The sequence below is a fragment of the Mustela erminea genome, chromosome 10, assembly GCF_009829155.1.
Source record: "Mustela erminea isolate mMusErm1 chromosome 10, mMusErm1.Pri, whole genome shotgun sequence".
Taxonomy (NCBI): domain Eukaryota; kingdom Metazoa; phylum Chordata; class Mammalia; order Carnivora; family Mustelidae; genus Mustela; species Mustela erminea.
The window spans coordinates 90,326,708-90,341,546 of record NC_045623.1 but is presented as its reverse complement, the minus strand read 5'-3'; the positions used below and the strand labels follow the sequence as shown (position 1 = coordinate 90,341,546).

Here is a 14,839-nt window from a genome sequence, read left to right as displayed (position 1 = left end):
TTGGGTCTGATGGAGGAGATGGCTCTATTTCCAGGAGCACCTGGTCTGAAGGTAGAGAAACAGGTCTGTCCTCAGCCTCCCCTTACCCCCCTCCCACCTCATGGCAAAGACAGCATCTGTTTCAAAGAAAAGACTTCTGGGGGATTAGCCTCATCCCTCCGTTATTCCCCCGAGCCAAGCACCCATTGCCATAGCCGAAGATAAGGATCTGGAAAGGAGGCAGGGGGTGAGTACGTGTGTTTGTCGCAGAGGTCCTCACGTGCCTGGCATTGACATGAATTGGGAGAGCTATTCCATGCTTGGAAGGCTGAGGGAAACCTCTCAGGGTGGAGAAGGGTATGAAGGAAGAGGCAGGGAGTCTGGGAGACAGTGGGGGAGGGTAGGAGAGGGGAAGTTGAGGCAGAGCCACAGAGACGGAGAGCAGGGAGGTTCAGAGGGGAGCCCAAGGCCAGATCTGGAATTCCAAGGCTCAGAAAGGGCATGATGGTGGGTGGTGGTGGATTTGGGGCTGGGCAGTGACCCTTAGAGCAGTCTGGGAACCAGGGCAGCCACACTGACCAGCGGGTGGTAGGGGCAGTGGGCCCTGGCTGGGGTGAGGTGGGGGAGGATCAGAAGTGTTGACCTTGTAGACTTTAGGGGTCCTGTGGACCGTGAAGGGTTGTTTGTGGGGTGCTGTAGCTTTGATACCCTCATGCCAGCTTGGTAGGGGTAGAAGTCATTCCCCAGGAGGGATGATGGGAGCCATGGCAGGGAGGGCGGAGGACTTGGTCACTGCTCTGAAGGCCTCCCAGGCCAGGGTGCGAGTGGCCAAGTCAAGCCTACAGTGTGGGGCAGTTGGGGCTGTGAGTGGGGAGCCCAGGGGCTGGAGGGTTTTGGCCTCACAAAGGGTAGGCTCACATAAGGAGGGGCCACCTGAGCTGTGCCTTGAAGGATGAGTTAGGATTTCTCCAGACTAAAAATGATAGAGAAAATGTACTCCAGAAAGGAGAAGGTGTTTGCCTGAGCAAAAGTGTAAAAACATAAGGCGTATTTGGGAAACAGTGGTTGGAATAGTCCGGCTCCAGCATGGCCCGTGCCGCGTCTGGTGAAGGAAACGAGGAAATTAAAGGAGAGGGTGAAAAGTGCTCTGAAGGGGCAAGCACAAGCACTGCAGGAGAGAGGGCGCTCATTCGGTTTCGCAGTTGAAGGAAGACTTCCTGGAGGAGGTGAGGCCTGAGCTGAGTCAAAGAAGAAGCTGCTGGTGATCAGAATGCCTAGGGACTTTTATTCTTGGTTTTTTGTTTTGTTTTGTTTTTTAAAGGATTTTATTTAGTTGACAGAGAGAGAGAGCATGAGCAGGGGGAATGGGAGAGGGAGAAGCAGGCTCCCCACTGAGCAGGGAGCTTGTGGAGGGAACCTGCTGGGATCATGACCTGAGCCGAAGGCAGACGGTTAACCATCTGAGCCACCCAGGCACCCTAAGGACTTTCATTCTTTTTTCTTTTTATTAAATATTTCATTTATTTATTTGACAGAGAGAGAGATCACAAGTAGGCAGAGAGGCAGGCAGAGAGAGGGGGGTAAGCAGGCTCCCTGCTGAGCAGAGAGCCCGATGTGGGGCTCGATCCCAGGATCCTGAGATCAGGACCTGAGCCAAAGGCAGAGGCTCAACCCACTGAGCCACCCAGGCGCCCAGGACTTTAATTCTTAAAAAAAAAAAAAGAAAGAAAAAGAAAAAGAAAAAATATGTGACGGTGCCTGCTTAGGCCCATGAATCTGAATTTTAGGCCCAAGGAAAGGAATCTGCCTAATTAGCTCCCAGGTGACTATATCCCCATCCGCCCCAGAGCAACATTAGGGATTTTTTTGTGCCAGGTGGGGAAGGGGCTGGTAAAAGCATCCTGCTATGGGGAGCCTTGGGGGCAAAGGTTAAGAGCACACAGAGGACAGAACAGATTGCTCAGACTGGCTGGATTGAATGGGGCAGGGTTGGGGCGTGAGGAATGGGCAGGGTACCTGGGGCCCAGCCCTGGGCACTCCCATAAGGTGTGAGGAACTCGTGGAAAAGAGATCCCTGCTTAGCCAGAGCTTGGGGATGATTGTTTCGGGAGGCCAGATTCTCCATGACTGCCTTTCTCTTCTGGCCAGTGCGTGACCGCGTTCGGACCAAGATGGAGAGAGACATCCTAGCGGATGTAAATCACCCGTTTGTGGTGAAGCTGCACTATGGTGAGACCGCAGACCCTACCTGAGTTCCCAGCCTGCCTGCCAGCCCTTGCCCTGCCTGTGGGCTGCTGCCTTTCCCGGATGTTGCCCCCATCCCCAGCAGGCCAAGGGAGCTTAGGGCAGAGGGGCAGGGCCCAAGGCCGGACTGGCTGCGCCATTGCCTTTTCCCCTCTCCCCAGCCTTCCAGACTGAGGGAAAGCTCTATCTTATTCTGGACTTCCTGCGTGGCGGGGACCTCTTCACGCGGCTCTCTAAGGAGGTGAGCTGACACCCCACCACCATAGGGCCCCGGGATGGAGCTGGAGGGCGAGGCCTCTCATCCCAGAGCTCTGTGAAGAACGTGGCCAGTGTGGCTTGGACCTGGGACCATCTAGGCCTGCCCAGCAGACCCGGACCTAGGAACCTACCCTGGGACAGAGCGTACACCCTGGCCAAGCCACGGAATTTCTCCCGGGGTGGGTGAGGAGGCTCAGGCCCTGTGTCTGATGCCATCCTTGGTTCCCGAGAGCTAAGGGGTCTTTCAGTCCGCCACCTCCGTTCTTCTGAGTCTGCCCCAGGCAGGGCTGTGAGGATGGGAAGAAGCCCAAATTCTCCCAGAAATCTAGATATTTTAACATTATGTCCTATGTGGGTATTTTTTTTTTTTAAAGATTTTATTTATTTGAGAGAGCGAGCGAGTGAGCAAGTATCAGTGGGAGGGACAGAGGTGGAGGAAAGAGGGAGAAGCAGATTTTTCACCAAGCAGGGAGCCCGACGTGGGGCTCCATCCCAGGACCCCAAGACTATAACCCGAGCCAAGGGCATACACCCAACCAACTGAGCCACCCAGGCGCCCCTAACCGAAAGGATTTTAGCGGACCTAAAATAACTTGAGGCAGATATAAAAGCAGGACCATTAACACGAGTCAGACTTTAGAAGAGAAGCAAACTCTAAAAGATTTTTTTAAATGTTATTTTAATGTTTGAATAGGTAATACGTTTACATGATTGAAAAGAAAAATATCATTGAGAAGTCTTGCTCCCACCCCAGTCCCTCTACCCCCCCATAGGTAAATGTTTTTATTGATTTCTTGTTTAAGCACCCCATGTTTCTTTAGTAATACCAACCATTCTGCTACACGTTCTGAATTCCAACCCCCAGTTTCTTACACAAAAAGTACTGCCCTGTATACACCGTTCTGAATCTTGCCTTGCTCGAGACAGCGTATCTTAGAGATCGATCCGTATCAGAACCTAGAGAGACTCCCCATGTGGTTATGGCCGCATGCGTGGGACAGACAGTTCAGTCCAGTCTCCTGCTCCATCCCTGGGCCCTTTGCAACCCATCTGCTGTTTCAGAACAATGCCACAACGAGTGACTTGTATGTGAGTCATTTCACACTCAACTCCCTTTATAAAGAGAAGAGTGTGTGGCCCGGGGGTGTCTGAAGGTCCTCCCCAGGGGCGGCCCTGAGGACCAGAAGGCTGCTGAGTGCCCAGCGCCCTAGCTCCTGAGGGAGAGATGCCCCCAGCTGACGCCCCTGCCCGTCCGTTGTAGGTGATGTTCACGGAGGAGGACGTGAAGTTTTACCTGGCTGAGCTGGCTTTGGGCCTGGACCACCTGCACAGCCTGGGCATCATTTACAGGGACCTCAAGCCTGAAAAGTGAGTAAAGCCTGGCCTCCACACCAGCTGCCCTAGGGAGTGCAGAGGCCAGCCCTGGGGTGTTGCCTGATGGGTGGGCGGGACTCTCCCCAACAAAGTCTCTCTCTCTGGGTGCCCCGTGAACAGATGGGTTGAGTGGGCTGGCAGTGGCAGCAGGCCCACCTCGGGGGGCTGCCATTGACAAGGCCGGGGCTCTTCTGTGCTGGTGATTGCCTACATTTTTTGCTAATCCAGTGTGATGTCTGAGATGCCATCATGGAAGGTCATTCCTTGTTATGATCCTCTCTAGAATTTTCCTTAATATCAGTCCTCAAATGGTAAGCTTGGAGGAGCCAGGGACAAGTGCTTGGCTGGAATGACACCTGGTTTTAGCATTAGGCAGACCTGAATTCGAGTCTTATCTCTACCACCTGTTAGCTCTGTGACTGTGTAGGGTTACTTAACTTCCCTGAGCTTTAGTTTCCCCAATTGTTGCAGTAGGGCCCTAATAGTACCTACATCAGCCCGTTGTTCCAAGGATTAGCAAAGAAGGCAGGCAACACCTCTGCTCCATCTGCGCCATCTGCTTCTCCTCAGATCGATCTGGGTGGGTCACCTTCTCTGGGCTAGGCCCACCCTCCATAGCCCCCCTGGTGTCACAGATCCCAAGGGCCACAGCTGAAGGGCCTGACCCCGTATCTCTCCATTACAGCATCCTTTTGGACGAGGAGGGCCACATCAAACTCACTGGTGAGTGGAGGGCCCCTGCTCCCCCTCCTCAGGTCCCAGGGGAGGGCAGGATGGGCTCTTGAGAGGCCTGGGCTGAGAACCAGGAGATCCTTCCTCAGAGGCTGTGCCATGCCCTTGGAAGTGGTTAGAAGCCCACGCCCTGGACTTGGATGGCCTGGGTGTGAACCCTGGCTCCCCACTAGGTAGCCTTGAGCAAGTCACCTAACGTCTCAGGGCGTTAGCCTCCTCCCGAGTGTCACGGAGGTGATGCCCTCAGGCCTGTGGGCAGGGGGGTTGGGTGTGCAGGGGTTGGCAGCAAGGAAGGCAGGAGGTTCCTAAAGATGTGTCCTCTTGCCCTCCTTGCCACAGACTTTGGCCTGAGCAAGGAGGCCATTGACCATGAAAAAAAAGCCTATTCCTTCTGCGGGACGGTGGAGTACATGGCCCCTGAGGTTGTCAACCGCCAGGGCCACACCCACAGCGCGGACTGGTGGTCCTATGGGGTGTTGATGGTGAGTGCCCAGGCAGGGCTGAAGCGTTCAGCCCATGTTCCAGGCCTCAGTTTTCCCATTTGTACAGTGAGGGGGTTCATAGTGTCTACGACTTCCTTCTGTCTTCTCCCCACCAAGCTGCCTCACCCTTCCCGCAGGCACAGGTTCCTTCCTTGGGAGGAAGGAATCCCCCAGCCTCAGCCCCCTAGCATTGCTTTCGGTGTTCTGATTGGAAGGAGAAAGAGAACTGGTCACAATTCCTGATCCGGGTGGCCCTGCCACAGTCCAGCAAGAACCCGGGGAAAGGAGCTGAGTGGCCCAGGTGGGAGGAGGTGGGGGGACATGGGAGATGGAGACCAGAGCCTCACAGACCCTTGTCCTTTGCAGTTTGAGATGCTGACCGGCTCCCTGCCCTTCCAGGGGAAGGACCGGAAGGAGACCATGACGTTGATTCTGAAGTAAGCACCAGCCATGCCCTGACACTTCCAGGGCCTGATGCCGGCCCTAGCCTGGGGGCCAGAACAATACCCTGTGCCTGCCCCAGGTTTCCCCATTGAGACCCTCCCCTGGGATAAGCCTTATGCTTTCCCAGGCTTGGGAGGGGAATCCCTGAGTTAGTTGATGGTTTGTCTGGATTGAGCTGGAAATTCAACCCAGACAGAATGGGGAGGGGAGACAGGGCCTCTGGGCATGGGCTCAGCCCTGATGAGACCTGGGGGCTATTTTAGGGCGAAGCTAGGCATGCCCCAGTTTCTGAGCACGGAAGCCCAGAGCCTCCTGCGGGCCCTGTTCAAGCGGAATCCTGCCAACCGGCTTGGTAAGCAGCCCCAGCTCGGGAGGGGAGCGGGCCACAGCTGCAGCCTAGGCCACAGAGCCACATCTGGGCTGAAAGGGGCTGTTGTCCTTTGTGTGGGCAGACAATGCCGCGGGCCACCCTGCTTTCGGGCTCCATGTGTGGTGTTTGTTGCGAGGGGTGACCTGTGTGTAGGGGGAAGGCAGGAACTGAGTCATCCCCACTCTCCCTGGGGACAAGGACAGAGCCGCCCCCCCCCGCACCCCCACCCTGCCCAGCTCCTTCGCCAAGGCTGCTGGCACAAGAGAAAGTGTGAGCTCAAGAGGCAGAAGGCTCAGGTCCCAATCCTGGCCCCGTGTCAGGTCCTCACCGCCCCGCACACAGCAGTCCCTCCATAAATATTTGTTGAATGAGGGCCATTTATGAGCTAAGTGACCCAAGGAAGTTGGCTTCACCTCCCAGAGTTCCGGGTCCTCATCTCCACTGGAGATGATGCTCTCGAGCCCTGCTGACTAAGTGAGGTTGCATGAACGTGCCTGGTGCGTAGTAGATGTTCAGTATGTCTTGGCTCCTTGGCTCCTGGGTTCCTCTGGACCATGACCAGCTTTGTAAGGTCCAGTCTGGGTCCCTGGGGTTGGATGGACTGAGAGTTTGCCCAGTGGCATTCAAGGACATAGGATAAGAGCAACAGAGAGGAGGCCTGGCTGGAAGGGAGATGGGGGGCTTTTGCAGATCTCAGAACAAGGCCAGTTTCTGTTCTGTGTGGCCTAGGGCAAGTTGTCTGACTTGCTGGTTCTTTCTTCTTGTGTTAGTACCTTGCAGCTTGATCATAAGGGTCTCCAGAAAGTGGAAAATGCCAAGTGGGCAGTAGGCCTTTGGGGTGATGGCTGGGTGGATTTGGGGCAGGGGGAGCCCATTGTCCCCCATGCTCCCAGTAGACAGCTGCAGCCACTGGTCCCAGACCATGCATGTCTGGGTCACACAGCAAACAGGATGGGTATCTGGGGGCTTGGATGGTCCAGGGGCAGACCCTTCACCTGGGCTTTTTCAGGCTCCGGCCCTGACGGGGCAGAGGAAATCAAGCGGCATGCCTTCTACTCTACCATTGACTGGAATGTGAGTGTGTCTGTCCACCCCAGAGCCCCAATCAGGGCTTCGCCTGTGGTTGGCCGGGGTGGGGGGAGGGCTTCTACCAACCAGGGCCCCAGAGGTGGAGCAGAGGGTGACAGCATGGCCTTGGAGGCAGGGCTGCCCTCCCAGGGGCCAGCAGTTGTTCCCTTCCCTGTCTGGACAGCCTGTGCTCCAAGCCAGTTACTTCTCCCACCTGAGGCTCTTGGTGGGCTGTTGGGGGTGCCATGCTGACTGGGGTGCCCGCCTCCCCTTGTAGAAGCTATACCGTCGTGAGATCAAGCCGCCCTTCAAGCCAGCTGTGGCACAACCTGATGATACCTTCTACTTTGACACTGAGTTCACGTCCCGCACACCCAAGGGTGCGTCTGTGGTCCGGTTTGTCTTGGGCTGGTGCAGGAGGGAAGCAGGGAGTCGGGGGCCCCTTGGGATGGAGGGGTGGCCGGAGACTCAGGCAGGCCTAGGCGTGTGGGCAGACCGGAGGGTAGGTCTCTGGCTCTTTGTCCCTATCTTATTCGGTCTGACCCTCCCACCCCAGGGCTCTGTAGGCTCTTTGTATCTGGGTGAGGGGGTAGGGGGGTGGGTGGTTAAGGCCACAGTGGAAAAGTCAGGCTCCCTGCCCCGGGCGTCCTCCAGCCCACTGGGAAGACCGAACACAGGAGGCTCACATTCACGTCAGGGCTAAAGAATCCAACCCAGCAAAAACATGAGGTGGAGAGAGTCTGGCAGAGCAGAGGTGACAGCACCCACAGGTCAGGGCAAGTGTGGGAATTGCCTTTGGCTGTTCTGATCGCTGGACCTCAATGTACTCATCTACAACATGGGCTCAACCACAGACCCACTCGGTTCCTGGGGTTACTGAGAGAAGCCAAAGAGGGGGCTTCTGAGATGGAGTTAGATAAATCCCAATATATTGGCTAGATCCTGAGGGGGGAGTGTTCGTTCTGGAAGGATTCGCAGATGGATGGGTTTTAGCAGAAGGGGTGGTCTTTTCACTGTGGCTTGCACATCTCTGATGTCAGGGAGCTCAGCACTTCTCCAACAGTTTGTGCCATCTCGATTGCACGACGTGTCTGATCTATCTGTACCTGGTTCCTGCTGTGTGTGCCAGTGGTCAGCCACGGGGGGCTGGCCCTGCCTTCCCATGGCTCCGACTGTAGTTGAGGGGGGAGATGTGAAGACTGTGGGGCAGTGTGACAACTACAGCTGCACGGGGGTGGGGAGCTGGAGGAGCAGCCTCAGGCAGAGTTTCTCAGAGGGGAGCGTGACAACCGAGCGTTGAAGGACTCAGAAGCCTTGGAGTACCCGGTTCGAGGGAATAGCACGTGCGGGGTCTCAGGGTCTCCTTTGAGGACCTGGGGAGTCCGGTGAGGCTGAGCTGCAGAGCAGGGACGGATCACAAGGCCGAGGAGTTGGGCTTTCTTCCGAGGGCAGAGGGGAGCACTTGAAGGGTTCAGGCGAGGGGTGGATTTGTAGTTGGGACTGTCCGTCCTGGTGCTGCACAGAAGATGGGCCTGAAGGAAGAGGGCCCGAGGGAGGAGGCCTCCAGAAAGGGATGGAGTATCTTGGCTTGGGCCAGATGCCCACTGTGGAGGGGTTTTTTTTCTGTTTCTTGTGTTTCAGGGCTGGGCTGGTCTGAACACACATGAACTGAGGCCTGGCATGAGTGGCCTGCCCAAGCCCCCTCATAGCCAGCTATTGAGGCAGGCCTGGAAGCCCCGTGGTCTCCCTCTGCTGAGCTGCTTCCGGGTCAAGGGTGCCTTCTCAGGGTTACACACCACCTCTCACCCCCACAGACTCCCCGGGCATCCCCCCCAGCGCTGGTGCCCATCAGCTATTCCGTGGCTTCAGCTTCGTGGCCACTGGCCTGATGGAAGACGATGGCAAGCCTCGGGCCACGCAGGCACCACTGCACTCAGTGGTACAGGTGAGGGGGCAGGAGATTGCTGCTCTATTGTCTTTTCTACCTGGAAGCCACCGGGGCAGAATGGCTGAGAGCATGGGCCCTGGAGTTCAAACCCTGACTGTCACCACGAGTCCGTTGGGCCCCCCAACCTCCTTGGGCCCCAGTTTCTCTGCTTGGATGGCAACATGGATCGAAATTTCCCAGCACAGGCCCGGAACATTGTAGAGCCTCGATAAATAAATGCAAGGGGGTGCCTAGGGTGGTGGTGCTGTGGGGTGGCTGGCAGGAAAGGGGGGCAGAGGACTCATGTTTTCTCACGTTTGTCCTGCATGAGTGCACTTTCCCAGCTCTGTGGGAAATTTAGAATTGGGAATCCTGAGTGTAGACGCTAGAACTCATGGCCTGGGTTCAAAGCTTCCAAGGTAAGGGACTTGAGGGAGACTTTCACCTTCCCAGGGCCTCCTGTTTCCTCAGCTATAAATGGGGCTGATGAGAGAACCTTTCTCCATAGGTTGTTGTGTGTGTAGAGTTAAGGTGACTCTAATTTATTATACAACTGGGACATCTTTGTCCAAGACAAACACGAAATCAGACAGGATACAAGGACGACAGGCGTGAACCAGAACTGTCGGGGCTTGTGGTCCCTGCTGGAGGGTGCTGAGAATAGTGCCAGCCCCGTGACCAAGTGCTATAGAAGCATTTGCTATTGTTAGTGGTTCAGAACCTTAAGACGCCTCATGACGTGGGCTCTGACACCCCAGAAGGGTGAGGCAGCTCACCCAAGTTCACAGGAAGTGGCAGAGCCGGGACCTAGCTCAGGGCTCCTATGTCCCTCAGGCCTGCCCAGCTTTCTCAGAGCCACAGGCCTCTTGACCTGTGTGGGGCGGCTGTGTTGCCTATCCCCGTCACCCCGGCCTGACCACGCCCAGAGCCACGGCGTGTGCCCGTATAGAGTAGAAAACAGAGGCCCAGTGCGGGGCAGATTCTTTTTCTTTTTTTTTAAGATTTTATTTATTTATTTGACAGACAGAGATCACAGGTAGGCAGAGAGGCAGGCAGAGAGAGAGAGGAGGAAGCAGGCTCCCTGCTGAGCAGAGAGCCTGATGCAGGGCTCGATCCGAGGACACTGGGATCACGACCTGAGAAGAAGACAGAGGCTTTAAACCACTGAGCCACCCAGGCACCCCTGAGCGGGGCAGATTCTTGCTTGAGGTTACAGGATGAGGCTCCAGGCCTCTGGCTCTTGCCTGGTGCCACCTCCACCGAGCCAAGGCCGTGGGAGCTGGGGGACGAGCCCTGCATTCTAGAGCGGAGAGTCAACCCCACCTGTTGGTTTCCTGCAGCAACTCCATGGGAAAAACCTGGTTTTTAGCGATGGCTACATCGTAAAGGAGACGATCGGTGTGGGCTCCTACTCCGTATGCAAGCGCTGTGTCCATAAGGCCACCAATATGGAGTACGCTGTCAAGGTGGGCCTCTTGACTGTGTCTTAGCCAAGGCTGCTGGGCTGGAGGAGGCCAGTGTAGCCGTGGCCATTTGGTGGGGGAGGGTGGGTGCCTTGGGCTCTGCAGGTGAGTGAAAGGTATGTGGCTGAGACTCCCCCCAGGCCCTGCAGTGTGGGCTTCGTGGCAGGGAGGGACTCCGGGGAATGTCCCCCTGATTTTGCCCACGTGCCCCCTTTCCGCAGGTCATTGACAAGAGCAAGCGGGATCCCTCGGAAGAGATTGAGATTCTTCTGCGGTACGGACAGCACCCCAACATCATCACTCTGAAAGACGTGAGTGGGTGGGGGGGCTTGAGACCGGGATGGGGGCTGGGGCACTCAGGTCTGGGATTTGTCTCAGGACTGCCATTCCTTTGACTTCTGATTTTCCTCTGCTCATGGGAGGGAAGGATCTTTGTGCCTCCTGTCTGGCTGTGTGCCAAGGCCCTCCACTTCAGACTCGGGCATTCTCTGACTGCTTTCCTGCCCCTTGGGGGACCAGTGCCAATATCCTCCTGTCTGGGGAGGACAGGGGCCCAGAGCACAGAGTAGAACACGCGTCCAAGGCTCCTGTCCTTCTTCCCCGGCCTGGTGAACGGGTAACCAGGGGGCCCAGGCCCAGCATGGACGGGAGGGCCCTGACCCTGAGCTCTTTGGCAGGTGTACGATGATGGCAAGCACGTGTATCTGGTGACAGAGCTGATGCGGGGTGGGGAGCTGCTAGACAAGATCCTGCGGCAGAAATTCTTCTCCGAGCGGGAGGCCAGCTTTGTCCTGCACACTATTAGCAAAACCGTGGAGTATCTGCACTCCCAGGGGGTAAGTCTGGGGTAGGGGGCAGCCAGTGGGGGTGGCGGGCTGCCAAGGGTCTCACCGTCAGTAGAGTGCGTGAGCCACGGGCTGGCCCAGGCAGTAGCCATCTTCAGGCAGCCAGCCAGAGGGGAGACGAGGGATGGTGGGTGGGTAAGTAGACGGATGTAAGGAAGGGAAGGAGGGAGACATGAGGCCAGATGGTGAAAAGGAATGTTTACACAGTACTTGCTGTGTGCCAGGCACCATGCTGAGTTCTTTCCTTACATTATCTCAATTGCTTTCCACAACAACCCTATGAGGTAGGTGCTGTTATTGGCCCCACTTCGCAGGGAAGAAGAGCAAGGCTCAGAGATGTGAGGTCACTTGCCCAAGGTCACACAGCCAGGGAAGAATAGAGCCGGAGTGTCCGACTGAGGAGTGAGGTTGGGGAACTGCAGGTAGGGTGTGGGTTTTTCTGCGAGGAAGCAGCCGGGTCAGCCGGGAGCTGAATCTGGTTGTGGGTTCAGCTGCTAGGACAGAGGAACTGGATGTAGGAAGAGATGCTGCTGGAAAGATAGCAGGTGCTCGAGAAGTGTTTGTCCAAACCATACGATGTGGCCTTCATCATCGCATGGGGTGGAGATAGAAAATTTCCTGTGGTGTGAATAGAAGCTGAGAACAGAGTTAGCATGAGTTTCTGTCTGGATGAGACAAGGTTTTGGGGTGCTTCCAGACAGCATGGGGGTTAAGAAGGCAGGTTCTGGAATCTGAGGATTGGCTGTGTCCAAGGACTGTGTGTACAGCTGGGAAGGCCTCTCACCTCTGAGCTGTTTCCTCCTCTGCGAGCTCAGGATAGCCGGAGCGGCCACCTCGTTGCGCTGGGAAGGCGCCATGGGCCAGGCAGCCCTGCAGGAAATGCCGCACTGGGAGGAAGAGGGCCAGATCGTGGCTGTGGCTTTTTTTTTTTTTAATGATAAATTATTAATGTATTATCAAAAATTTTAAACATATACAAAGCTATGAGAAAAGTATAATGAACCTCCAGATACCCATCACCCAGATTAAAGAATTGTTGAGATTTTTATCTCTCTCCCTCCCTCTTTTTTCTTTCTTCTCTTTTCCTTCCTTCCTTCTTCCTTCCCTCTCTTTTTTTGTCGTTACTGAAGAATTTCTCCCACCCTTTTGTTGAGGAAAACGTTCCAATCTGTAGAAAAGTTAAAAGAATCTTATAGTGAAAACCATTTCCCTTCTAGTGTCATCAGATCCTAACAGTCTGCCACATTTTTTTGAATCTCTGTTTCTGCCTTTGTCTCTAGCTCTATATCCTTTAGTCTGGATGTAAATGTATATTTTTACAGGTGCCTTTGAAAGGAAGTTACAGACATCATGACATTTGACCCATAAATCCCTATAATTATTTTATTTTTTTTTTTTTAAAGATTTTTTTTTTTTTTTTTTTTTTTTTTTTTTTATATGACAGAGAGAAATCACAAGTAGATGGAGAGGCAGGCAGAGAGAGAGAGAGGGAAGCAGGCTCTCCGCGGAGCAGAGAGCCCGATGCGGGACCCGATCCCAGGACTCTGAGATCATGACCTGAGCCGGAGGCAGCGGCTTAAACCACTGAGCCACCCAGGCTCCCCCTATAATTATTTTAAAGCATATCTCAGAACTCATATTATCTTATCTCTAAAATATCTTATCTCTAAAAAAGATATTTTCTTTCATAACAGCTCTCAAAATTAACAATTACTCATGTTCACATGCTACCTAGTCAATAGGTACATTTCTCTATTGTCCTTTCAAAAAAATCTTTTTGCCATTATTATACTGGAATCATAATCTCTGGGAGATTTACACTTTTCATTCACTTTTTAAACCCCTTAAGTCTCTTTTCAGAAACAGATAAGATTTGCATACAGTAGGTCTTAAGTGTAAACCTGATGACTTTTTTTTTTAAGATTTTATTTATTTATTTGATAGAGAGACACAGCCAGAGAGGGAACACAAGCAGGGGCAGTGGGAAAGGGAGAAGCAGGCTTCCTGCCTAGCAGAGAGCCCGATGTGGGGCTCCATCCCAGGACCCTGGGATCATGACCGGAGCCGAAGGCAGACGCTTAACGACTGAGCCACCCAGGCGCCCCAAACCTGATGACCTTGTTGAATGTATACATCCATATAACCTCTGTAGTGAAACCTCCCTTTTTAAAAAAAAAAAAAAAGATTTTATTTATTTATTTGACAGACAGAGATCACAAGTAGGCAGAGAGGCAAGCAGAGAAGGGGGGGGGAAGCAGGCTCCCTGCGGAGCAGAGAGCCGGATGCGGGGCTCGATCCCAGGACCCTGGGATCATGACCTGAGCTGAAAGCAGAGGCTTTAACCCACTGAGCCACCCAGACGCCCCGAAACCTCCCTTTTTTATGCCACAGACTAGTTGAAGAGATCAATTCTGGGAAATGTCCCACATTCTGAATGTGTTTGTTTGCTACCTTATGACATCATTTTTAAAAAATATTGTTTTGTTTTAAGATTTTATTTATTTTTGAGAGAAAGAGAGTGTGAGCAGTGGGAGGGGCAAAGGGAGAAGCAGGATCCCCCCCTGAATGGGGAGCCCAACTCAGGACTCCATCCTAGGACCCTGGGATCATGACTTGAGCCAAAGGCAGACGCTTAACCAACTGAGCCACCCAGGCTCCCTATGGCATCATTTTCATTTTTTTTTTATTGCTTCTATTCTTCTATTTCTAAAGTCTTTTTTTTTTTTTTTTTCTGCCAGGCTGTAATTAATTGTAATTAATGCCCCACCCCTCTCCCAGCCACTGGTAGGCTGGATCCGCCATTCCCGCACGCAGGCGCCCCCTATTTCTAAAGTCTTAATCATATCCTGCTTTAACTTCTTTTCCGAAGCAAGGAGTTAGAATACACTTCATGGGAGGTGCGGTGTGTACTTGATATGGCATGTCACCCCGAGCCCAGCGTCAGTGGGTGAGCCTGGCGGGGTGTTGTAAAGACCCCCACCAACCTTCCGTGCAGTGTTTTCATCCTCTCAGGATCTTTGGCCTGCATCAGTCATTTCGCTGGGGTTTGCAGAAAATGGCAGTGTCTGATTCTGTCTAGTTTATGGGAGGGGGTTCTTTTGTAAAAGAAAAAAAAAATCTGAGCTTCACTTTGGTTACCACATGTACCGACCGTTTTAATGGTCATGTTTGAAGTGGTTTGGGCTTTTGAAATGGCCAGTGCAAATAGACTAATATTTAAATATGTCAGGTCAGATAGTAAATGTTTCCTTTTCCTGTTTGGTTCTCAAATGAGTACTAGTTAAAGTCACCCCCAAGAAGGTTTAGAAGATAGAGCCAAAGCAGGGAGTTTCCAGTGGGTCAAGCTCAAAGCAAGGAAGGACTTTCTAGAGCAAGAGCTGCCTTCTCTACCAGGGGTATATAAACTCCAAGTACAGACAGCTGCGTGGGGGGCGTGGCATGGGAGGACATTGTCTCTTTCCCAGTGCCGTGAGTCTCTGGGTCTCTGAAGTTTCTGGCGCTTTCCAAGTACCAGGGGAGATGGGGAGGAAATGGGAAACTGAGGTATTTGGAGGGAGATTCTTTGAGCTGATTATGAACTGGCAGTATCTGTGGTCTAGAGGCTGGGACTCTCCTGAGGGGGATGGAAAGGGGATAACCAGCAACAGGGTCCC

The 14,839-nt window shown here is 53.7% G+C and overlaps 1 protein-coding gene across 4 annotated transcripts in view; it reads left to right on the top strand.

Moving 5' to 3' along the window:
- Positions 1-14,839, top strand: part of RPS6KA1 (ribosomal protein S6 kinase A1) — a 39,440-nt gene that overhangs the window by 15,654 nt on the left and 8,947 nt on the right. For all 4 annotated transcript variants that reach the window (XM_032301430.1, XM_032301429.1, XM_032301431.1 and 1 more), the window contains 13 exons: positions 2,128-2,208; positions 2,385-2,464; positions 3,743-3,849; positions 4,541-4,578; positions 4,927-5,069; positions 5,436-5,506; positions 5,777-5,865; positions 6,893-6,957; positions 7,229-7,331; positions 8,766-8,896; positions 10,219-10,344; positions 10,563-10,652; positions 11,019-11,177. In XM_032301430.1, coding sequence (XP_032157321.1) covers positions 2,128-2,208; positions 2,385-2,464; positions 3,743-3,849; positions 4,541-4,578; positions 4,927-5,069; positions 5,436-5,506; positions 5,777-5,865; positions 6,893-6,957; positions 7,229-7,331; positions 8,766-8,896; positions 10,219-10,344; positions 10,563-10,652; positions 11,019-11,177 — 1,283 coding nt within the window. The remainder of the gene's footprint in view (positions 1-2,127; positions 2,209-2,384; positions 2,465-3,742; positions 3,850-4,540; positions 4,579-4,926; positions 5,070-5,435; positions 5,507-5,776; positions 5,866-6,892; positions 6,958-7,228; positions 7,332-8,765; positions 8,897-10,218; positions 10,345-10,562; positions 10,653-11,018; positions 11,178-14,839) is intronic.